General features: G+C 39.9%; 1 protein-coding gene across 1 annotated transcript; it reads left to right on the top strand.

Annotated features, from left to right (window-relative positions):
* Window positions 1–8,574: 8,574 nt before the first annotated feature.
* On the top strand, window positions 8,575–22,358 carry oaz2a (ornithine decarboxylase antizyme 2a). The gene is given in 6 exon segments (XM_030426760.1): window positions 8,575–8,802; window positions 16,167–16,233; window positions 16,235–16,315; window positions 17,951–18,123; window positions 18,906–18,991; window positions 19,890–22,358. Coding segments are annotated over 6 exon segments (648 nt in total). The 5' UTR covers window positions 8,575–8,692; the 3' UTR covers window positions 20,021–22,358.
* The last annotated feature ends 3,654 nt before the right edge of the window (window positions 22,359–26,012 follow it).

Below are 26,012 nucleotides of genomic sequence, written 5' to 3' on the forward strand. Positions count from 1 at the left end.
AAATACCCTTAAATATGACTCTGGAATTCTCAGTACAGCTGTGAAAAATTGCCTAGGGAGACAACTGAGCAGCCCTTGAGCAAGGTATCTAAACCCTCTGCTCGACTGAAGTCACCCAAAAGCCACTTGAACAAGATTGTTCTTGTGATAGGCAGCTCCTCTTATTAATGTGGCAACAGATTATGAACCAAAAGTCTCAGAAAGAATGAAAAAACAAATGCATTTCAAAATCATTTAAAGCTTTCAGCGCCACTGATGTTGTTCAACAGAGAAACTATTTAAATCATTTGCATTCACATTCACCATGTCCTACAATATATACATATAAATTAAGACAATAACAAAGAATTTAAACTTAAGAAAACAGCAAACCAGTCACCTAATTTCTTCTACCAAATTCAGTTTGTAATCCTTCTATGTCTAATTTGTGCCTTTGTTAGGTTCATCATCCTTGAATAATTGTTGGGGACCCCACTTCCTACATCATGGTTGATTATCCTTAAAGCTGTATCACTTACAGAGAACAACATGTGCACTAAGAGATGAAGATTATTACATGAAAGGACCTCCTGCAACCCTTATTCCAAAAAAGTTGGGACATTGCGTAAAAAACTTGATGTTTATTCGGGTTTAATTTTAGATTTTGTCTTGTGACATAGCTGCGCTTATTAGGTTTAGAGACTTGGTTATGGCTTCGGAAAAGATCATGTTCTTGTTGCCTTTATTCGTTCACCACAAACACAAAGTTTTCCAAGCTTCTCCCTTAAAATATCTAGTGGTTAGACACTTACAGATGTTGAAACACAGTCTTGAACTGCGGTCACTTGCTCGGCAGACTTCCCGCCTGTGACTGTGCTGCCATCCCCTTCACCTCCACAGAAGTACACACATTCTTTACTCAAGTAGAAATGCAGATGCCTGGGGAAACAAGACTCGGGCAAAAGAAGAAGTACTGATTCAACTTCTTTACTCAAGAAGTAAAACTAAGAAAGTACAGGCTCAAGTATAAAAGTAAAAAGTGTTTAACTGAAGCCTGCATTATATTAATATAATTCAGAGACTATTAAACTTAAGGTAGAATCAGTAGCTGTTCGTAAACACAACAGATACATAGTTGTTGAGTCTCCTTCCTAGGACGTCAAATACTTATATCGTTTCATTTGCTACTTCTGCTCATGATAAATAAAAGTACTAAAAATAATTGATGATCAGTGGTTTGAAAACGTTAACTGCCATTTTCCAACTTTTTATTCTGGCTGTTTGCCTAGTTACTGTTGAGTGTGTGTCAAAAGCAAAATCATCACATTATTTTTTTATATGTTTTACCCAACTTTTGTTAGTTGTTAGGGATTTAACTTTGAATTATTTGACACATGGATACGAAGATCTAAACGTCTACTTTTAAACTTGCAGACGGTCCCTCTTCACTCTGCTGCTGCCATTCACGCAACACAGACTCCCAGTTACATCATGAGGGTGCTGTTGCCCGGTGGCTGGCAGGTGGCAGTGACCCCCGTGTCCCCTGCTCTCCCAGGCAGGCTGGACAGGCAACATTTATGCTGTGATGTGCCAGGATCAAGTAGCTGGGCTGCTATCTTGTTACTAATCGGATAATCTGTTTGGCACAGGGGCTCCTTTCCATTCCTCCTTACATAACTGTGTCTATGTTCAGATCAAGCTGAGAGTCCGGGCCAAAAGCTGACCACTGTGAGGGACGGACAGGCAGCTTTAGAAGAGGAAGGACTCTGATCGGTTCCAGGAGTTTTTCTTTTTTAATTCTCTCCCAGAGAGCTCCCTCCAGAGGGGTCAGAGGTCAAGGTCAACTATAGTGAACTGCAAAACATTCTTCTTCAGTCTAATTTGGCATCAATTTTCACAGATTTTAAGCATTCACACCACAAAACAAGAGAGCAGTATGCGTCAACTTGTTCGCCTTGTGACTCGTGGCTAGTCAGTAATGACTACTACCACAGTTTGATCTGAACTACACGCCTGTAAAGTTTTCTGAATCTGAATCTGTGACGCCATCGTGCCTCCTGTCCAATAAGTGCAGACAGACACACATCTAAACACCTGACAGGTACTCAAGACAGCCTCTGTGGTTATTCCCGCTGCTATCTGTGTCTCCAGGACCACATTTTACCACGATGACAAACACACACAGACTCACGACTTTTGGGATGAAAATTTGATTACCTATGAGCACGGGCATTGTTACCATTGCGGCTGCAATCCAAATCAGCAACGAAATGAGAAATGACTTCTCATTAGATTTTGTGATGAGATGTAACATTTACATAAGGAAAAAAATAACATATTAAGGCATTATCTAGTGAAGCATTAGATTATAGATGGTAAAAGACAACATTTCCAGGTAAAGAATCCATGACAGAGAATTAAACTACAAGAGAAGGGGGGATTGAGAGGGAGTCATAAAGACTATAAAATCACTTCAACCTTCATTTTGGGCTCCAGGGACTGAAGGCCAGGCCACAGTGTGTTATATGCAACATTCATTCTGAAAATGTAAGGGTGTAGTGTATACCGCCTTGTTGACTAAATCAATGTGTCTGTATGCAGAGCACCTCAGTCAGGCCATAAGTAAACTCATGCGGGAGAGGTTTACAGAGAAAAACATTTGCAAAAGTAGGTCAATCCCTCAGGGGAGAGAACTATAGAAATACCAAACACATAGCATGTTATTTTTATGGATACCTTAGAACACTACCACTGAAGGAAAATGCTGTTTAAACACCTCAGTCATATCAGGGAATGTTTAGATTTGAAAAAGGGTTTCAATACATTTGCAAGTAAAAGTAGAAATACAATTTCATACATTTCTTCTTTTTTCTTCTTTTTATCTTATCTTTTTTATTTTAGATTTAGACTAATTCTAACATACATACTAATCATTGGTTCTGCTCAGGGTCTATAGTTACCGACATATAATAGCTGCCTTTACTGTATGTAATGTAATGTATGCTTACTACCTAAGCTGTATTGTATCTGCAATCGGATAGAAAAAAAAAAAAACTTGATTATCTGAAAGATGCAAAAAAATTGGTGGGGGATGGACATAACGCCGCCTCGTCATGATTAATGCCAGGGGAGATTGAACCGTCCCTTTACGCAGAGCTGAGGATAAACACGCACAGACGAAATACATTTTCGGAGGCGCTCTCGGTTGCGAAAATGATCTCAACTTGATCGTTGTTGCTATTTCAGATTATCTTGTTGGGTTAGGAATCATCGAATCTGCAAAGAAAAAATCTAGACATATCGAGCACAATATGGATGTTATTTGTGAGCACAAAATATGAATCTTCTCACAGAATATAAGATTTTGGGACTCCAGGGTCTCTGTGTTGATGTTATTTATATTCATAATCCCATAGTTGTGTGCTTGGTGTACACGTCTTCAATAAATGTAACATGAAAGGAATGGCTGGTGTAACCTAATGCTATTTCTCAAGGGCTGATTACTGGCAGTTATGGGTCATTTTCTTGAAAAAATAGAATAATTGCAAATGTTTAAAATGGTATGTTTGTGTCATACAGTGTCAAGCTCTGGGCAGACTTGCCATTAGATGTGAGTCATCTGTTTTTGCTGTTTGTACTCGAACAAGAGTGAGTCGCTCAAAACGGAGTTGCATAATAGAAACAGCGATCCTAATGACTTGGTGATATGTTAGCACTGAGATTCAGTATTGTGATAAACGTGGGGCTAACGTTAATGATGTAATGTGTCACAATATCATTATTAAGATAAAGTAAAAAGTACTGTACTTGCTGTCTTGAGTTACTTTTTTAGTGTTTCTATTATGCGACTCCATTTGGGGGTGACTCACTTATTATCGAATATATTCAACAGTGATCAGTTTAAAGTAATTCAGCCAGGGCAGTAGAGCAGCTGTGGGCACATTTCTTGTGTCCGTGTAAAGGGCGCGTTGAATTTACCCTGGCATTAATATTGACGTGACAGGTGTGCGGGGAAACGGCCCCCAGTCACAGCTCTTTTATTTTGGAATATTTACATACATAATCTTTGATCATATAACAATGATTGACTGACTGATTGATTGATTGATTGGTTGACATTTCTGGACGCTTTTCTGGACACGCGTGTCCGTGTGCGCGTGCGCGTTTTGTGCGTGTGCGTGCGCTGCGCCCTCTGATTTGCGTTCTAGAACACTGGTGTGCTTTCATAATAACAGTTCCAAAACGCCATGGAAACGTGCATGTAGATACAGTTTGCAGGTTTATCAGAGCTGGTTCAGTTTGTACTCCTGGCATCTGATCAGAGCAGACCACAAGCTGAAAACTACAGTGAGGATTTCCACATCACTGGACAACGTTCAGCAAGGTTCAAACTAACTTCAGCAAAGGAACAAACATGTTCAAGGTGAAGCAGCACGGATCCCTGCTGGACATCACCTTGTTCGTCCATCCGGAGGCTTTCCAGTCCATCGTGCGAAAGTCCTTCAACAGAATCTCTTCAGCACAGTGGAGGCTGTTATTTGGCGATATTTATGACCCAGGTGTTGACACAATACTGACCGAAATGCTCACTGAAATTGTACAGGAGCTCTGTACATCGGGCGTTCACATAGCCTTACAAAGGCTTCGAAAGGTCTTGAAGAAGGATTCAAAGACTGATATGAGTACAGCTTTGGAAAAGTTCAACATAAAGCTGGGAGACGTTGTCACCGCTACTTTCGCTGAAGTTCTTTACCTCCCACAGCACAAGTGTGAGAGTGCAGAGATGCTGACAGAACTGATCGAGAATGAAGTTCTTCATAAAGTAACTCTGGCCATCAGAAGATCCATTCTGATGAAAGACGTTGCTTGTTTTGTCCCTCACTCCATGTCTGACATAACATCTATTTGTCAAATGGTGAGCCATGCTACCACATGTCTGAAAAGATATGTAAGTGAACTGAACTACGACTGCCTACAATGGTGGTGGCGGCCAAGAAGGACTGATTCTACAGCAAGTACCCTGAAACCAGGGGCATGTAAACGGCGTAAGAGCAAGAGATCCACGCTGAAAACCTCAATTCAGGGAGAAGACTGTGACTCTATTGTGATTCGTAGTCAGGATTCAGGCTCTTCTCAGCCAACACTCAGAGACGAGGATGCCTCCGACAAAAAAATTATTTTACCAGGAATTCTACCAGAGTCTCCAAGGCCCAAATCTGAGGCTTCCATTCAGACCAGGACAACACCATTAATCAGTGTGAAAGAGAAGCCGCCTTCGCCACCAGAATTTGATTCAGTCCAAAATGATGTTGAGTCCTGGTTTAATATTTCACACCTGCCAGAGAAATCTGCACCACATAAGAAAATCCTGGGAAACAAGCAGCTTTCAAAAGAGTTGACTGAATCATACAGTGATGTCATGGCTACCAGCACATGTCCCATTCCAAAGATAGGATGGGCAGAGATGGAGCAAACAAATCTGAGAAGTCACAGTGGTAAAGTGTCCAGTGCAGTAAGCAACATCATATGCCGAGTCACAAAAATAGTGTCCCCAATCTTCCACACTTCTACACCGCATTGTACATCTCAGGTTGAATCTTTCAACGATGCTGCGCCATCTCCATCTTTCGTTGCTCTCAGAAAAAGCTCTGAAAAGTCAGGAAGGGGACTCTCGGGAGACTCGGCTGACACTTCTTCTTTGATATCAGAGATGACAACCAACAATCTCATCGCAGTTCTACTCACGAGGCTCATCGAAAATGTCCCTCAGAAAACCAGAAAGGCCCTTCAGACAGAAGACATCGACAGCATCATTAAGCGTCTCTCCAGAATGGCACGGGATAACATCAACATCGATGACTCAGCTGTTGGGGAGACAAGAAGAAACATGGAACAAGTCAGTGAAGCGGTGATCAGGGACCTTGAACAGGGGTTTGGCTCTCCTGAACAGTTACTGGATGCTGCAATGGCATCAAACTCTTCATTTTTTGATGAAGCAATTTTGGAGTCTCTGGTAATCCACCTGGATGCCCTCCACAGTCCAAAAAGGTCTACAGCTGCCAGAATCTTTTTAATTGTGGGAAAAGTTCTAATCAAACCCTTTACGCTTTTCATCCCTGATCACGGCGAAGAATAAATCTCCACCTTTTGCTCCGCCCCCCACATCTATTGGATCACACAGCATTTGTCTTGAAGGAAACAGGATCATCACGCCTTCCACCAGTTGTTGCTGTGTCAAGTTTTTCATCTTCCTGGATTTTTAATGGGTTTTCCCCGAGTGCTACGGTTTTCCCATTGTTACAATTGTAGCATTAAAATTAAGACATTAAGGTGGTGCATCGAGGACAGCAGCAAAAAAAAAACAAAAAACACCATCGTCTGCTTCACCTGGGATTGATGTTATCACTTAGGTGTGTTGTTAAGCCGCATCTACATCGAACAAGTCAAAATATCAGCTGTGCGAAACATCATGGCCACACAGAAGTTCATTGTTTGGCGATGGTCCGGATTGGATTCCCAGCCTTGATCGTTGCCTTGTTGAGTTTGTTGACCCCTCGCGTTGGCATAGGTTTTTCCCTGGGGTCTCCGGTTTTCTACCACAATTCCTAACATCAAATAAAATGACAAAAAAATGTATTTAAAAAAAAGAAAAATTGAATTTTATTCTTATGTATACTCAAGCTGATTTGAGACTAGATATTGCAAGTCTGCATTATACTAATTTTAATTTTATTTATTTTAAATAGTATTAAATTACATGGTAAAAACTTTTTGTTGGTACATATTGTTCCATTGTTGAATTGTGTTTCAATTGTATTATTTACTTGGATTCTTACAGCACAAGTGTTTTTTTGTTTTTTTTACAATGTAACAACATGTTCACAGTTTCAGTGTATTTCGTCAATAAATTGTCATTTCATAGTAATGTTGTGGAACCTATATATAGTACAGGTTTGTGTTGGTTGCACAGAAAATGGAGTTACTTATTACAAGTCATTTCTTTTTTTTTTTTAATAACCTGAATTACTTAAAAGTACTTGAAAACAGACAAGGCTTCCCTTCACAGTCCAGTTTCCACTAAATTGTAAAAACATTGACATTCAGGAGCACAAATTGAGCCGATTCAGATTCCTATCCGAAGACAGTCACCAAAACACCAACACACCACCAAATTGCCTAAGCATTACAGGACAGGAGTTCTCGGAATGCAAAATAGTGCAGATGTTTAGTTTAAGTAAAGGTTTATCCACCCAGATCTAGCGGTCTTTCAGAAGCTAGAGGTAACTCTACTGATTCAAGAGGTGATTGTAAAACTTACCATGTTTTGGTCCAAAACACTTTAAGTTGCCTAGTTTGGGGAAAGACATTTTAATCAGAGGCTAAAGAGCTTCACTGACTGATTTCTTTATGCCAAAATAAAGAAACTGATCTTAAAGGACAACACATTTTCATACCATCTCAGTGTGTTTATTTTTGGTTGACCCTGCCAATTTTCTTGCTTCAAAAAGGCCCTCACTTTCCTCTGATACAGCTTGTTTATTAAGTTATGGAAAAAATATATATGCCCCTTTTAATATGTTCCCCTTCAAAGTGATGGATCTAATTACCCTTCTTGTTCCACGACTTAGAGGTCCTATTTGTAAGACAAGCTGATTTTTGAGGTCTCATTCCAAACTCCTCAAATACTGTAATTGGGAATGGGAGCTGGGAATGAGACTTAGAATTTACATTTCGAATTTACCTTTGCACTCAAAATTACTGGGGATTGCCATTCCAGAAAGAAATAAGAGAAAAAGAAAAAAAATACATTGATTACAAGGTGTTTCTTGCTTGTAAGTGAATTAAATCTACCAGTGGATCAGTGAATATTTTCCAGAAACAAGGTATCTTAATTAGAGGCTGGATTGTTCAAAAGTGAAAGAAGACATACTTAAGTTACGTCACATTAAGGCTCTTTTAAAGTCTTCATGCTGGCTGTCTGTTAACCTTCCTATTGAGTTTTAAGGCACTACAAGGCCTTGCACCAGACTACATCACGCAAATGCTTTTAATTTATGCACCAGAAAGGCCCCTCGGATCCTCTGTTGTTTCACAGAGCACAACATAATCATTTGGTAATGCTGCTCTCAGCCATTATGCTCCGAGCCGTTGGAACAGCCTGCCAGAGGATCTGAGAGGAGCTGGAAATGTTGACTCTGTTAAATGCAAACTAAAAAAAGTATTTATTCAGTCTGGCTGTTATGTAGCGTCTTAAGATATGTATGGTTTAAATTTGTATACTTATTTCATTTTGTTTTTATCAAAGCCTCAAATTCTTTTTACTATAATTTATATAGATTTGTATTAATATTAACACTTGACTGCTGTTCTTATCATTCTTATTCCTATATTATACATGATATTGCTATATTTTATTTTATTTCTGTTATTATTAGTATTAGTATTGCTTGTTTTTCTTTTAAATGCTGCTGTCATTGTTGTCATTACATAAGTGAGTTTTAACTGCTTCTAGCAAGCTTGTTTACTTTGGGTGCTTCCTGTCACTTCCTGGTATGGATTACCCATGATGCCGTGCTGCGCCTATAAATACCCATCGTGCCGCTGCAGACCGCAGTCTCTGCTGTAAGCCGACGAGAACAACACAAACACATCTCTCTCACGAACAGTCGCGCTAGAGACTTTTGCTGCATCGAGGTTTCGTCTTTATTTACGGATGGTGAACTTTTCAGTGGAGTTTTTATCCAATAGCAATCATTTTAGTTGTGAAAAAGGATCTAAAGACCCGTGTTTCCTCGAAACTATCATGCTGAACACCGAGGAAAGGTAAGAGGATGCTAATAAACGTTAGAAAAAATAAAAAGACGTCGACGGTTTTTGTGGAAGTCAGCCTGTCTGTTTGATTTAGTGCGAGTTAACTTTGAGAGGGTTGCTTGGTTAAAATAGTCGCAACCTTCTTCAAGTAGCTTGCAAAAATTGCCGAAAAACAACCGTGAGAGGTAACAAAAAAATAAATAAATAAAAAAATCAGACTGTTTGTTCGTACAGCACAGCGTTAGATGCTGTGGATGGGTTCAGACAGGAGTTAAGCTAACAGTGACACAAATGAATCTTTTTCTCTCTCTGTGTGTGTGTGTGTGTGTGTGTGTGTGTGTGTAACGTAACACCAAAAAAAAAGAAGAGCCTTTACATGTCACGAGCTATCACTGAATTTAGAGGTGCGTGTGTGAGGAGCTGAAAGGCCATTGAAGGTCACACTGTGAAGATTTAAATACCCATTACAGCGCATAATGTAGATTTAGGATCTTTTCCAAGTTGTTTCTTGTTTTTCAGACACAGTAAGAAACGAAGCAACCTACAGTTATGTCCATTATGTTCACTATCAATTATTTTGACTGTTTAATTGTCTGTCACATGGCTACAGAGCTCAGAGTAGCTTCTTCACATTGCCTGTATTAAGCAACTGTTTAAAACTCAAAGACTTTTATGTAATTTACAAACACAGAAGCTGCAGATCTGTATATATACTAGAAACTCCATACTTTTTGTTAATTTATCAAAATACTTTCAGCAATAAAGAAACTAATAGTTAACAAATTAACTAATTAAAGGCCCAATTAAGAAACTGCAATTATTTTTTTTGATAATCTCTTGTTTGAAATTAATTGTTTAAGTCATTTATCATGCAAAAATGTCAAACATTTCTTGTTCCAGCAAGCATTGACTGGTTTTGTTTATGTTTTTATCATATTGGAAAGTTTTGAGCTGCTGTGGTAGTGTTATATCTTATTTTGTCATAGTGATGCACAATATATATCGGGCAGATATCGTGTAATTTATATCATCTACTTATTTGATATCGGTGCAGTTACTGCTACTAGATAAAGCTGATGATATGATGCTGAATTGTCTGTCAGCTATTGTCCAGGTCGATGAGTTTTTGGAGCTATAGGAGATTAAATAATCCAACTTTGTTCACTAGATCTCAAATCTTCTTAACTTCAAGTGTGCATAACAGGTTAGGAAATTATTGATTATTTTTTAATACATTTTCAAAATACAAAAAAATCAAATAACTAGTTATATTATTGGTATCAGCCATGAAAAACACACAATTATAAGTTACCAATAAATATCCATAACGTGCATCGCTATTATATTATTTGTTACTTTCTTAACTTGAAAGTGAAACTGAGATAATCCAAACATAAATAGGAGCAATTTATGTGGATGATTTGTTGCTGGAGCGTTTTGTTGTCTTTGCAAAATCAAAGGTGTAAGCCTTGTTGTTTACCTCTGTATGATCCGAATGAGAGAGAAGGGGAACGAGATGTCCATTGATGCTGTTGGCTAGAGCAGTGACTATATTAGCTCTCTGACTGTTATGGCCCTGTCAGCTTAAGGCATCAACTGGCCTACATCAGGGTGTTGTGTAACACCCCTCCCCATCCTCTGGTTCACTTCTCAAGCATCAATGGAATGTGTGTGTGTATGTGTGCTTGTGTGCGTTTGTGTGTAAGGAGAACGGGGATGCATTGAGTCAGAAACAGCTGGATTATCTAACCTGATCTACCTGAGTGTAAATAAGTGCCCCTTTGAGTGCTCGGCAGACTGATCTCTTCAGTGCTGCGAGAGCCTAGGTCAGACGGCTGTAAAATTTTCCATTAGGCAACCAAGACATTAAGTGTGCCAACCAGTTTTAAGCTGACATCTGGAGTTGTCAGGTATTGTATACTGCAGGCGAGGCTGCGATCAAAAACCTCTGGAGTTGCATGCACATACAAGTGAGTTGCTGACGGGCTTTAATCAACACATACCACTGGAGAATTCTTAGAGCCAAGATGTTTTTCATTGTCATTTGACCAATACTCCTTGGGGCTAATGTGTTTGGAAGTAAACATTTCCGATAACTATATGTCAGCCAAAACACACTTCCACTGAAATGCAGTCTGGCACTCGATATGATGCAACGGCCACGCCACCACAGATGCTTTATTTCATGACACACATCATCTTTGCTGTGAGGTGAACAGGTTGAAGTTGGTTCCTGCCAAAGCTTGTGTTTTCATAACAAGCAACAGCCATGAAGGCTCAAGTGTTGTGTCAATATGATGGTAAATTATGTGTTTCATTATGTCACTTGGCTGTCAGAGGGCGTTCCTCAGTGTGGTTGATCATTTACTGTCATACTTACTTACCTGTTCCTGTCCTGACAAAGCTACTGCTGAGAAAGATTTTTGTGGTTTCTTTACTCCTCTGTGACAAAACTCTGAATGGCTTTTGGGGTTTGGATAAACTAAGACATTTTAGGATGTCATCTTGGACTTGGAAACACTGATTTACTTTTTTCACAATCTTACAAGACCAAACAACCTATTGATTAATCACTAATAACACTGATCATCAGCAGAAGCCCTAATTTAATTGGTTTCATACTTTGGTTTACGACTTGCGATAATAATACCTGCAATACTAGCGACGCTCCCCGCCATTGCCGTTTGAGCTTAGCACTGATTGACAAATGTTAGCATGCTATCAAGCAAACAGATTGTGAACATGGTGAGCAGGCAGTGCTTACATTTAGTTCAAAGTTAAATTTAGTCTTATGTCTTTTTAATCGTGAGTTAATTAACGGGACATTTTACAACTCTTTTGTGCTCTGTGGTTGGCAAACTATGTCATGGTGATTTTGTTTTTGTTTCGTCTTTGTCTTTGGCATTTATCTCTTATCTGTAAACGTGTCCATGAAAGCAGCTGTGATAAACTATAATCTTGAGATGATCTTGGCCTTGTCCATGTATCACTTGAACTACATTTTCCATAAACATTGCTGAGTCGATTAGTTATTTTCTTTAATGATTGGCTCCTCTGAATATCCTGAACTGTTCTTATTCAGACTGATTTGGTTGTGTTGTCTTCTGTGTGTCTGAGCAGCTATTTACTCGACTTTGTCTCCGGGGATCAGGCCAACGGGTTTTGACAGGGACACGTCTATCCACGCTCAAGCTTCAGAGCATGTGTCCCTTTCCTGTTTCTGTCTCGACATCTTTTCCGACACGCTGCTCTGCCAAACTTCCGGGGGTCGGAGGAGGTCTGAGGACTCTCCTGTTTACTTTCCTGCATAAAGTTTTGTCTCCAGCCTAAATCATTCTCACCACATGTTTATTTTGGGGGCCAATAATAAGCTTGTTTATGTTGACAGTCTGGGGTTAAGTTGAGTCTTTTTCCATTACTAGCTGGTAATTTAAAGTGTGAGAATTTGGTATGTGTGTTTCAGACTTTTTGGAGAACCTACCACAGCACTTCCTGTTTTGGTTGAGTCGTGTGTTTCTTGGCTGTGGGTCAAACTACAGCGGCAGGCCAGCCCGGGCTGTTCATCCCCTGAAACAATTCACCTGAATCAGTTCTCAAAACAACTTGCAGCTCAGGAAGAGCATATTGGCAGTGAGGACACACACATGCCCTCAGCTCTGCTGGGAGAATCGGGACGATGACGCACTTGGCATCTTTTGAATCCCTCTGCAACACACAGATGATTAAATCCTCACCGGCATACTAACACAGCCCAGGACTGTGTGCTTGGCCTTCATGTCAGAGTTTTGTCAAGTTGACCTTCTGTAGCCTATATTCTGTTTTTAAGGTGACCTAATGACCTTTCGCAGGGCTAAAGGTTGCCCCAGCTGGAGAGGCATCTTGGGGGCAGGAGGGCGGGGAGGGCTGCTCAGAGTGTGGCTGAAATGTCAGAGGACGAAAGTGTTACCTTTCAAAACAAGCTGGCATTTGCATCAGGGACAGTCTCTTCTGTCTGTCGCTGAAAGGGAAGATGGAAAAAGAGAGGCAGGTATTGACATCTTGGCAAGCTTGCTGATCTCCTCCTACATTTGTGTCGTACCTGCTGTCCCCAGTACAGCCTGATACAGTCTGTTTCAGTTTTGTTTCTCTGAAATAAATGAAGAGAGAGTCTTGGCTGTTTAGACTGTTTTAGTGTTGTGCTGCCAATTGGCATCTCACTCCAGACTACACTGTTTTTAAAGGAAATCCTGGTAGATTCAGATTTTTAAGTTGCACCTGGGTGCTGCGACTGCAAATTTTCATGCTTCAGTTTTAGTTATTAAGCACATTTAATTTTGTGATATGTATTCCATTACTATAGAGTAATATTTTACACACAAAATCAATGATGACCAAATACAATTTGATGTGTTGTTAAAAATAAACTGCCCAAAAGTGTATTAAAGTAATTGCATTAGCTTACATGCTTTAGCTCTGCTTATATATCACATGTTCATGCATCTGTAACAAAAAAGTGTCATGCTATTGTGACACAGACAGAGCCTTTCTGCTGCAATGTGTACAATACAAGTACATTTTTGTTTACACTACTGCAATTTACTTAATTTAACCTGAAATTGCGTATTTCTCTAGTGTGGTTGCCACTTTTCAGGGCTGCAACTAACAGTTATTGTCATTTTTTAATCTGCAGATTTTCTTTATTATTCATATTATGAAAAACTAGCTACCTAACGAGGCCAAACCCCCAAATGTTTAATTTACAACCACCTTAGACCAAGGGAAGCAGCAAATTCTCACTTTTGACAACCTGAATTTAAAGAACACTTAATAAATTATCAAAATACTGCTGATTATCTTTCTTTCACGTGGCTAATGTATTTGTCAACTAATCATTGCAGCTCTACTACTTTAACTGGATAAAAGGATAAAGGAGAGAAAAATGACAAGAAGCCACATGGTAACAAAAAATATGCATTAAAAAAAGAAAAATGGTCAAGGAGAGCAGGAAAGAGTTCTCTACGCGTGAATTCTTCAGTTCATGTGTCGTCTCTGCATCGTTAAGAAACAAGGAAGTGTTGGTGCAGCTGTTGGTGTGAAGTGAACAGGCCAGGCATGATGAGCTTTGTTTTCCATCGCTCATTTTATGCAGATCAGGTCGCCCAGGTTACCTGTCTGGTCTGCAGGGAAACTGGCACAGCTCCTCCTCCCACACAGATGGATGTAGCTGTTGTTTTTCTGTAGCACATGCTCTCATGAACTGATATTCACTTACAAACCGGTTGGACCACCTAGCACAGTTTCAAACATAACAGGGTTTGTCCCTGGAGGAGGGTGGTGGTGGTGGTGTTGTCATGTGCGGTGGCCTTGGGCTGCAGCGAATATTTTTTGATTGGTCATTTTCACAACATTTTAAATTCATGCCAATTAAGCACAATTTCACATATTTCACACAGCAAGATATGGGCTGACTACAGAGGTACACAATATAGACCTACAACATTTAATGTAGTCATTTAATAATCATTAGTATGTTTTTGTTGTTACATTTACTTTGAATGTTAAAAATATGACTTTAGGGACGTTTAGACAGTCTTGCAGAACTTTTGATTAAGATCATTGCATTATTTTGATTTATTCATGCATAGCCTTTTTTAAATACACAGGCTTACAGCTTCTAATGGCAAAGCCCACTCCCTTCAGCACCATACTATTTGCTTGTGCTGGTCTTCCAATTACAGGTGACTCTAAACATCAAGTTGGGCTTTTGAAATGGAAAGTTTGGGAAGACTACCTGTATTCCAGGACAAATTTCATCAGCTATAAAGAGGACATTTGTAAAATGCATCAATATGCATTCAATAGTTTAGGCTTATATAAACTTGTATGTATGTCGAAAAGCTACACTAGAGGTTGACAAGTGTGGAACTGCAGTCATTGCATGTAAACGAACTGTGATGAGGATGTAGAATGATTATATTGTGTCAGTTTTTGCTGACATTGACCATTGTATGTGGTGGCGGCAAAATTAATATGCAGGAACAACCCTGCATAATAATGTGTAATGAGTCTGCTTTTAATACAGTTGCGGACTTTGCAGGGTGTGTCTGCTCAGGCGAGAATTTGACAAAATCTGAATCCCCAGGCCTCATGTCATGTCCTGTCCTCGCCCATCTGGCGGTGTCGGCCGGCTGCCATTATGTCTGGTATGAGATGTAACTGAAAACGACTGAAGATGTGTGTTCCAGAAAGCCTCCCGAGTTATTTGCAGAGGTGTTTACAGATCATGTGCTTGTTTATGATACATGCCTTCCACCGCATGCACAATCCGTCAGGAACTCTTTGAAAGCCGTTATAAATCATAGCTTTAAATTTGTCTGCGTGGTAGCACCGTCATAAACAACGTAGCTGTGATGGATTTTCAGTCGCGGCAATAGACTGAAACTTTTCTTGAAGTAATCTAATAATTTGCAGAGCTTGTCTACATCACATACTTGTTGGATTTATTCATTGATTACGTATTATGTTTTGAACTGATGTCCCGGATGCAGAAATCTATGTTTGAGGTTTGAGGCCTTTTTTCTTTTGATTATAAACTTGTCTGGTAGATAATTCAGTCTGAGACAGGTTTTCGGATATCTGGTATTTACCACATTTTAACAGAAAACATTTTGAGGCACACTACCATATTACTTAAAGGAGTAAAGTCAAGCAGGAGGAGTTTGTACCATTAAGTTTGAATAGATGTCGGGATCAGCCATTGGAAACCGGCTAATTACAGAAAGGATTCAACAGATGAGCAGGCTGTATATTCATGTTAAATCCCTCGGGCTGTCCAGCAGTGGGGCATGTTGCCACAGGTGCTTTAGATTTGCTAATTACAGGATTGTCCTTATGAAGTTAAAATAGGATGCTGTGTGTGTGAAGCAACATGCTGAGGGTTTTGCATCAGTAGCAGAGCAGAATTAGTCATCACGCATCTTGGTACCTTTAACTCAGACATAACTTTTGTACGCAGCCAACAACAACAGTGACCATACAGTTGACTTTGGCAAGCTTACAGCTGGTAGTTGTGTGTGCCAGTGAGTGCAGGTCTTCATTCATGCTTGTCACTGTAAACATGGACCTCAGGAGGCCTGTTTCCTTTTGAGAACAGCAGTGAGAAAATTTAATTTATTTTTACTATTAATTGCTGATTTGCCTCCCGTTACAGATCTAAAGCTGATATAAATTGTGAATTTCTAGTTGGAAAGCAACAGAGTCAAAGATTGGGATGTTTGTGTGTGTGTGTGTGTGTGTATGTGTGTGTGTGTGTGTGTGTGTGTGTAAGGAAATGAGAGTAGGTACAGGACAAAAGACAATTAATTGAAACACTAACTGATTGGTCTTTCTCCTTGCAGTTCCTGGTTAGCTGGATCTCGGCTGCCCTGCTCCCTCCCTCAGTCTCCAGGGCCTCTGTGGTGCTCCTGATGCCCCTCACCCACAACTGAAGATCCCGGGTGGGCGAGGGACTGTGAGGGATCACTCTCTCGGCGTGCTACTACACAAGGTGACAGTCCTTGACTTTACAAAACAACACAGAGCTGTAATTCAAGCCTCCTGGACACATCTTCATATGTGAACTGATGTTACAAATGTCTAAAATCGGCCTATAAATGTCACCTGAACTGCAATGATAAAGACTTAAATAATGACTTAAAATGTGACATATTTTCATTTGAACTCTGACGTTATTTAAAGCGAGTTGGATAAGTCTTTGCCCCAGATTAGTTTTGTAAAGGCTTTTTATGGATTATATAGTTTCAGTGTGGGCACGTTTTGTTCTTCTTCTGTGTAATCACTTTAGGAAATAACTGTGTAAAGTGCTTCATCCCTCAGGGACCACTCTGACTCAGAGCTCTAAACACAGGAACACCTTCCTAATGAGTTGTACTTTCAGTCTGGAAAGTCGCCTTTTTTAAAGCTTAAAAACCTTTTAATCTGTCCCCAACTTGTCATACGCACCTGCATTGAATTTAATGCACAATTAAATTCTCTTAGATAATTTCCTCTCAGATGGCTCAAATTTAATAATGTAAAGCAATGAGTTTATCCACATGTCACTTAAATTAACATTTTCATAAACACCTACACACAAACTGCTGTGTCCTCTCTGATGTGTCTGTGTGCATGCTTGTCAAGTTGTACCCTAGACATGTGACCGACTCGAGGATTAGAGATTTAGGATCAGACAGATCAGTCACAAATGTCATATTACATCCTCATCTGTCCTCAGTTGGCAGAAAGCCCTGTGACGTTTGGTCACCACTCTGAACACAAACTCTTGCTTGCATTCACACAGACTTTTATTTACTGTTAAACATGGAAGTTATAAAACACGATTTAACTTGATTTACAAGTCTGATTCAGTATATACATATCATTACTCAACAGTTACATCAATGACACTTTCATACAGTGCTTGGCTTACATGGCAACAATGGATCCAATAATTGCAGACATTTTGCAACAATCCCATGACCCAGATAACTGAACTGCCACAGGAAATAGAATAATGTACCAACAAAAATGCGATGCATATACGTTGTACATAGTTGTACTGCTTTTGACAGAGGACTTGTGCTGAGGACTTGTGCTAAGCCCTCAGGTTCTGTCAGCGCAAAATCACTTAACTGGCAAACCAAGAAAACCAAAAGCTCAGTGAGTTAATGAAGGTAGGAGCAGTTTGTCTAACCATATCGGTTATAGTACAGGACTGCTTTCTTAAGATACCCATATGACTACAACCACTTCCTCATTTCACTTCAACACAGCTCTCAGATGCCATAACTGGTGGTGTAGATCTCTGATTTAAATGTCAACGCTGAACCGTTTTTAACCCACTTTCACTTATTTTAACAGTCTATTTAAACCAGAAATTGAATTTGGATCTATTTTCTGAAGATGTCGAACAGGAAAATGTCCGCATGTTGAGTTGTGATCAGTTTAGAAAAAGAAAAAATACTAAACTTGTAATTTTAGTAATTTAATCTTTTCTACTATGTGACTTTATAAACATGCATTCCCAGTGAAGTGACCTGTTAAGTGTACTGATATCTCAACTTTAAAATATCGTCTTTACAGAACATTTTGAACCATAACCAATAATGACTAAAACAGTTTTTTTTTCTCTGTATTAATCCAGGATGAGAAGTTAACAGTAACACAGGCTGCTCCAGTGAGTGGGAACCCCTCTTTTCTCCGCTTCCACTACCAGCTGAGTGAGCGCCGCGCCGCCTTCTGGGATACGGCTCTATCAGAAGACAGCCTCTTCCTAGAGATCGCTGCAGGGCCGCTGGCTGAGGGGAGCAAGGAGGGGTAAGAATGTGTTGAGATCCTTTTACTTGAAACACATAAAGGCTCTCTACAGGACACCTTCTTAAATGAATACTCTGGTTTGAGATTAAATTCTCATCTTCTGTAGGTTTGAAAAGTGGCTCTTGTTTCGCCAAGACATTGCTAAATACGCTCCTTCCAGGTAGCGACGAGGAAGTGAAATAAATGTTGGAATCCATAGGAACCGCCATAAGTCTCACTATAACTGACAGTTTTTCTGAGCCACACATTAATGGGATTTTTATGTGGAGTATTTGATGTTATTAAATTACCTCATTTCGCTTTGGCTTTAATGCATGTGTCACAGAAATAAATTGTAGCTTAGGTTGAGAGACTGTTTCACAACAGTGTTCAAAATTAATTGTGTTGTAGAACTATCCCTGTCAAGTCCTCTCTAAAGAAGCAATTTAGTGGAAGTCTGCACACCGTATGGGTCTAACTTGTGCACAAGAGGCTGTTGATCATGTTTTTAGGGTTTTCAGTGTGTGCCCTAAATTAAAACGGGTAATAATACATTTCTGTTTCATTGCCCTTCTTTGTGTTTTGCTGTAATCGATGCCTGGACAGAGTAACCTTGCCTGCTGAGGGCACAGTGCCAGTCGGTTTTGAGCAGCTAACTTTGCAGCTGCCACTGCCACTGCATTATTATGTAAAGTTGCAGCGCTTATGTAAAGAGGGAAAAAAATAATAAAATCTTTATGTGCGTCATCACCTCTCCCCTCGTTCACTGTCTTTCTCTCTCTGTCTGTTCATGTCATCCTCAGGCTAACTGCTCTGCTCGAGTTTGCGGAAGAGAAGCTCAAAGTTAACTATGTGTTCCTGTGGTTCCATAAAAACAGAGAGGATCGATGTAAGTGCTCCTGTTATTTTTAAATACCCTTTTTGCTTCTTGCAACCTGTTTTTATATTGATTTGAACATATGAGGCTTTAACTGAGTCGATGGTAAAGATTTTTTTATACTTGATGTGGTGTGTGTACATGACTGGATTAACTTGTTCTGGCTGCCTGTGGCAAAAAAAGGCTCTCTCGAATGTTCAGAAACACAACAATACATTCAGGCATTCATTCTTGTCTAACAGTTTATCCAGCTGCAGAGAGGGTTGCCAGATACAGTCAGTAAGCACAGGTTCTGTAATGGGTTCTGTTCAGACAGTTGTACCGTTTTTAATTTGACTACACTATGGACAGTTCAGTGCTGCCAGCTGTTGTTATAGAATCCTTTTTTGACTTTTAGAAGGTTTATCTATATTTTTTCCATGATGAAAGTACAGAAATCTGAGAGAATTTGAGTAATCAAGATATGCAAGTCTCCCAAGTGTAACAACCACCGAACCCCCCCTCCTCTAGGTGACCACCATCAGGGTTGTCGAGTTGAGATTTTATGTTGATCTCACACTTGGAAAGATAATAAATAATCATATATTCAAACTGTTAACCTCTTCCTTTTTTAGGGACCTAATATTGTGCTATTGTAGTGCTGATTCCCCAACAGAATTTTGATTTAAATGGAAAGTACTAATTAACATTCAGTGAACCTTTACTGATAAATGTGTCAGTATGTATGTTTTCAAACTAAACAGGTGTCAGCAATGTTTCCAAAAGTCTCAGGTCCTGGAGTAGTGTAGACTCCTGACACCTGGTGTCCATGCTACTTGTATGTGTATGTGTTTCAAAACAGAAATGATGTGCATGTAGCCTGAGACTTGATATGACATCACCTCTGACTGTCTTCTTGTTTTCTCCCCAGTGTCCATCATCAAGACGTTCCACTACATGGGCTTTGAGATGGTGAAGCCAGGTAACCCCATGGTACCGGCCCGGCCTGATCTGGCCTTCATGGTTTACTCTCTGGACAACAGCAGCTCAGACGAGGAGTGACTGTCACACATCTCCTGACATTCTCTCACCCACCCTTACTCCCCTCCTTCCCCTCCCTTCCTCCCCCACGACTTCTACCCATCTTCTTCCTCAAGAAATCAACTCTAGCTCTGACACAGACCCTTCCTCCCCCTCTGAAATCCTTCATCGCTGACTGGGAGGTGTCACTTTTTTATGGACTTGTGATTTAAGGGGAGCGGTAGGATTTCCATGTGATGCAGACTCCCCCGCCTCCCCCCTTTCCCTTCCCCAAGGATAACTACAGGGAGCGGCATAGCTTGAAATAATACATCACATGCATCGTGGGATTAAAAAAAAAAAAGAAGAAATTGTCTACTTAGTGGTTCCTCTGTTGGCCACATTGTTTGTGCTGCCATCAACAAGACAAACAACTGTTGACATTCAGGAGAAGGTGGTGTTTTACATTAAAATTCAGCATATCTCTCCTCTGACAGCTTCAACCTTTTGCAAGGAAAGAGACCTTGGTCTGTCTCCATGTGCTGTATACCATGCAAGCGATGTTTGTAGGGCTAAAGAATAAAGAGGGAATTATGGGTTTGGTATGGTCAATAAAATGTTGATTTGCTTTTTGATTTTAGATGGGTTAAAGCCTGATGTGTTGCTTTTAACATTAAAGCACATGTAAACACTTCTTTACACTTCTTCCTGATATATGTTAAGGCATCATTCCAGCACATCACACGTTTGTTTTTTTTGCTCTTATACACCCAAAACAATCACCTCACAAATGTGGAAACCCTGTTGGTCTGTGCGGACGTGTCAAGGTTAAGAAGCAGCCTGTATGTTGACAGTCACAACAGGGTGGCTGCCAGCTCAATGAGACATGCACCTTTTCTCCTCCAGCTTCTCACTGCAGTAATCAGCCTGTCAAGCTGACGGTGTGAGTTATTGATGAGCTGGAGAGGACGGCAGCCTCACTGTTGTTTCACTTTGCACGTCACAAAGAAGGAAACACTTGAAGTTGTTGTTTTGTTTTTTGGGTTGTTTTTTTTTTTTTTTTTTTAAGAGATCATAAGCTGAGTAATTGTTGTGAGATGGTTTTTAAAGAAACTCCCCTTCACTGTTACTTTACATTAAAATGTACACACGATGATTAAATCTAGTGAAGCTTTAGCCCCAGTTTGTGCTCCTCATGTACTTGTGTTAAATTCAAGTCAAGCTAAGCATTTGTTAGAAATAAACAATAAACTGGCGATTGTAACATAAACAAAGGTTTATTAACAACTTTTATCTTCGTTCTGAAGTTGTTTATAAAATCGTTTTTGTTTTTTTAAATGCTCAAATTTATATCCAAATTGCCTGAAAAGACAGAAATAATATTGAGTACAATGCTGACAAATATAACTGATAACTAACTTTTTTAATTGCTCGTAATGTAAATTCTGGCTTCTATCATTATCCAGATCAGGAAAAAGAAGTGCAAATTGGAAACATTCAGTGGCAAACAGAGTATATTTTTTTTTTCAGCCAGATGGTTCTGGAAATGTTTTCAAACCAGTGTTGAGTTTTGTTAAACCTGTGACTTGAATAATGGTGATACATGAGAGGTAGAAACTGTGACCGGTGAAGCTTCGTTCAGAGTCATCAGTATCGCTATTCCCAAACCAGTTGAAAGCTCGATGGAAACGAGGCTTTTTGTGCCTAAAGAGGAGCGTGCAATGTTACAATTTTTTACTCGCGAGTCTTATTGAGGAATGTGCCCCTTTCAGATTCAGACCCATGATATGTAAGATGATCTCATTGTTGGGGTAGAGCAGGAGCACTTCGGGTGATTATGCAATTAGAGTAAAAACGCAGGAGGAATCCTGTGTAGGTTTTTTTTATTTTTTTTATCAGTTTTCTGGTTCTTAGTACTTTGAACAAAAAACGCCAAAGAATCCATTCTGTCTGTAAACATGCTGTTGATTCAAATCACCTTGCTTTTCCAAATTTAAACCTGGTATGTAAAGCAATATTAACCTACATTCCCCATGCCAGCCATACTACCTGTAACACCTCAGAGAGACGTGATAGTAGTCTGTTCCATGTTGGTGTTGGGATGGGGTGGGCGCCTTTTTTCTTCTGCATGTGTTCAGATCATATGAGTCTTCGTTGCTACTGATTGAGCCCTGACTGTAAGCTGTTAGGAAATGTCAATATATGAATTTTCTCAGAGGTATATTTTTATGTATGTATATTTCTCAAATGTTTACTGTGATAGTTTAGGGATTTATTTTTTGTTCTTGGTGACTAGTTAGCAAGCATTTGATGACAATCCACACTTGTATACTCTGGAAATTTTTGTCTTCGGGAAAAATAATAAAACTTGTTATCTAAATGGGTGTTTTATGCTTTTTTTCCCCTTTTAATGGTTTTGGTTTAAGGGTGTGTATGAATCTGTGTAGCTGTCACATGTTTTCTTGCCACGGGGCTCAATTAAACCCGACCCCAAAAGTTAGTTTGGTGTTTAACAAGCAACTGTCGGTGTTGACCTACAGAAAACATGCAGAGTGAACAACACAGGAATAAGGGCAAGCCATAAAACTGAGGAAACATGGGACTGTTTTAAATAACTACAGCTATACAAGCAGAACAACGTGGGAGCCAAATTAAGGTTGATAAAACGTGAGAAAAAGTTGAAAGTAGAGCAGTGATGAAGAGGCTGAATTGAGGAAATGAAAGTGTGTCTTGCGTTCAGGAACAGTAGTTGTAAGGAAGCTGTTTCAGCCGACTGCTGACTCAGGCGATAATCTCCAACCAGCTCAGCTCACAGCACATTACAGCTCACCGCTGGCTTCTCGCCAGAGACTGCCACCTCCCAAGTCAGTTGATCTATGAGATCTATTTTCAGTGACCGGGCCAGGACAGACTCAGCCGTGTTATATCGGCCTCCCTAATACAGCAGCAACCCGTTTCAAAACCTTTGTTGTGTCCTCCTGAAGGAGAGAAGCCATTCAGTCTGTGGCCAGAGCGTAAAGCTGCAGTACAGAGGCCCGGAGGTGCCAAAACAAACACAGCTGAATGAAATGTATATCAAAAAATAGGAAACACAACATTACAGAAAACACATTAAAGGGGCCATGCAGCTTTTGTTTCTAAATAAACAAAAGTTATGTACATGTTTCATTGTTACTGACCAAATTGCTTTATTTTCATACAGACATGAATCTCATTTGTTTGAATCTTGGGCATGTCAAGTCACTTTTTTCCCTTCAAGAACCTGCACAGGGGCGGTTCTAGGGGGGGGCCAACAGGGGCCAGTGCCCCCGTAACTCTGAGTCTGGACCCCCCTGTGGCCCCCCTGACAGGGAGTCTGCATCAATAATACAATGACAGATTTCTTGCAATGATTTTATTCTGAAGGGAAAGGCAGAACTAAAGTGTCTCAGCAGTTTACTACCCAATCAAAATTGTTGAAATTGTAAACACTGCTTTGTCTGAATGAGGGATTTATCCTTTTTTCCGGGTTGTATGTGCCCCCTAACAAAAAAGCCGGCCCCGACCTGGCCCCCCTATGAAAACTGGTCTAGAACCGCCACTGAACCTGCAGTCTCGCCTGCAGTATTCAGTCTTTGTAAAGAGAAAAGCCAAGGTATTAGTACCTGTGTAATAATGATATTATTGGCGGATTTATCTGCCCTCTTATAAAGTCTAAAAATGCGTTGAATTTGTATAATAATCATTGATGTAAAAGTAATCAAACAAAAACCAAATAACTTTATAAAAGCGCAATCAAAAGATATTCCTTTCCCACAACTTTTACACAGTGAGATACTGACAGCAAGACAAATGAAAACAACCTAAAAACTGAACCGTAAACATAAAAAAAACAGAGACGAGTCATTCCAGTCATCATGTCTCAAGTCATCTCTTTCATTTCAACCCATTAAAACGCTGACTCGAGTCACATGTGTGTTGAACAGATTCCCTTCCAAAATATTGCCAAACTTTTAAATGATATTTTAAATTGTTAACACTGTTGATTACTGATTAAATTTGCGGGTTACCATGACCACCGTGGTCCCACAGAATAATGTGGAACCAGTGGCAGGACTGTGTATCACCAGCATACATGTGTAGAATAAGTGGTCAAAAAAACCAAACATTTATTGTTTTTTCCAAAATGTTGTATTTACTAATTGTGTATCCTGTTATGTTTTTTTGCTCTCCTGGGCCACCACATCTCTAATCCTGAGTGGCTGCTATCTATTTTGGGCGTTGTCATTCCAATGAAACAAGATGACAGCTCAAAAGCATTTAGATTTCACACATCAAGACAGTCTGGAAAGTCCCTGTGTTAGTGCTGATATTTGACCACTAGGGGCGCTACAAACGGTTTTCACCTGTAAGATGTGTCTCTGGGCTCCAGAAGATGAATTCATCTTTCTGTCTGAAGGGCCCCCCGCTGTTCCAGGCCTTATATAACTGCTTCTGCTTACATCATGTCATCGTGGCACAACGGTGCATTGAAAATCTGAAGTCAGTGGTTCAAGCTGTGTCACTAATCCCCTGGATGATAAGACGAGGTGGGTTGTCCCCTCCTGACCTTAATCTTACGTTGATTTTATATAAACTCACCTCAGAATGAGGCTGATAAGCGGTTACCACATCAGCTGCACTCACAGCAGGCCGTTTTCCCAGAATCTGCCTATGTTCGTACTCGCATCTCAGTTTCCAGTATCCGTTTAGCTGAGTTAAAAGCGATGTCAACAGCAAATCCTCTCTAAAGAGACTTACACCGCTGCAGACCGCACTGAGGCCTGGAGAGCAGATCATATGTAATGTCCTCAATGAAAACCTACTTTTGCACTGTATTATCTCATAGTGTACCGACATTACTACTGCTGACAGAATAATCTCACCGTGAAGTGCATTTAGTAGCTCCTCCGGAGCTTTTGGTCATTTGATGTTCTTTGTCAACAGATGGAGATGTTCATATTTCTGTTTTTTCTGGTTGCTTTTAAGGCAAAACGATGACTTTAATCTTGACCTCGGTGACATCACCAAAGTGAGTGGCTGTTAAGCAGCTGAAGTTCACTCTTGACCCCAAGACAGCGGACGAATACAATAAGAACCACACTTAGTAGCTCAGGAGCTTTCACTTATACCACATCATCTTCATCAATAGACAGACTTATTTCCATTTTTCTGTTGGCTTTAAGGACTTATCATCATGCTGGTAAAAAAGTTTTTTTTCAGAGTATCCATCGTGGCAAACTCCACCTACAGATAAAGATCATGTAGTGCAGAGGAAAACTCTGTGACAGCTACTTAATGGCCCTTGAGGTGAGACTGTTCGATCAATGCGCACTCTTGACCTCAACGTAGTCAAAATTGTCTTTAAACCTACAACTGAATACAAGCAGTACACATAACTGACTTGTCATTATCATTTAATGGCACTCCTGACTAAAATATCTAACTCTTCAGCCAGCCACTTCTCTGCAGGTTCATCTGTGCCCATTTCACAGTCACTTCACACATAGTAGCAAAAATACAGATGAAAGCTACTTTAAATTAATGTCACTGATATCTAATGTTTAGAAAGCACGTTGAAAGTATCAGCAAATCTTTCCCCCCAGCCATCTCTGTAAACTTCCTTTTTCACAAGGTCTGGAAACCACCGAGCATCCCCACTTAAACAGAGTTACGCATATATTATTTGTCATTGTGCAATCTAGGTCTATTTCATAACAGTTTTAAAGTATGCATTACACAATTCATGCAGAATACATCGAGACCATCTGCTCTGCCCTACAACAGACTGAGCACACACATTTAGCTCTAATCCCGTATTGATTTCAACTCTAAATCCACATAATTCATGAAAGTAACAGAAGGGATACAGAACAGCTATTAAACATTCGAAGTGGGATGAAACTAAAAGAACAGATTCTCTTTAACCACTCGTTAGTTCAGTTCAGCCACTTCTCGACTGACAGGTAATAAATAATTGTTATTTTGACCATAAATATGTCGAGCTTCTTTTTAG

The sequence above is a fragment of the Sparus aurata genome, chromosome 8 (genome assembly GCF_900880675.1).
Source record: "Sparus aurata chromosome 8, fSpaAur1.1, whole genome shotgun sequence".
Lineage (NCBI taxonomy): Eukaryota > Metazoa > Chordata > Actinopteri > Spariformes > Sparidae > Sparus > Sparus aurata.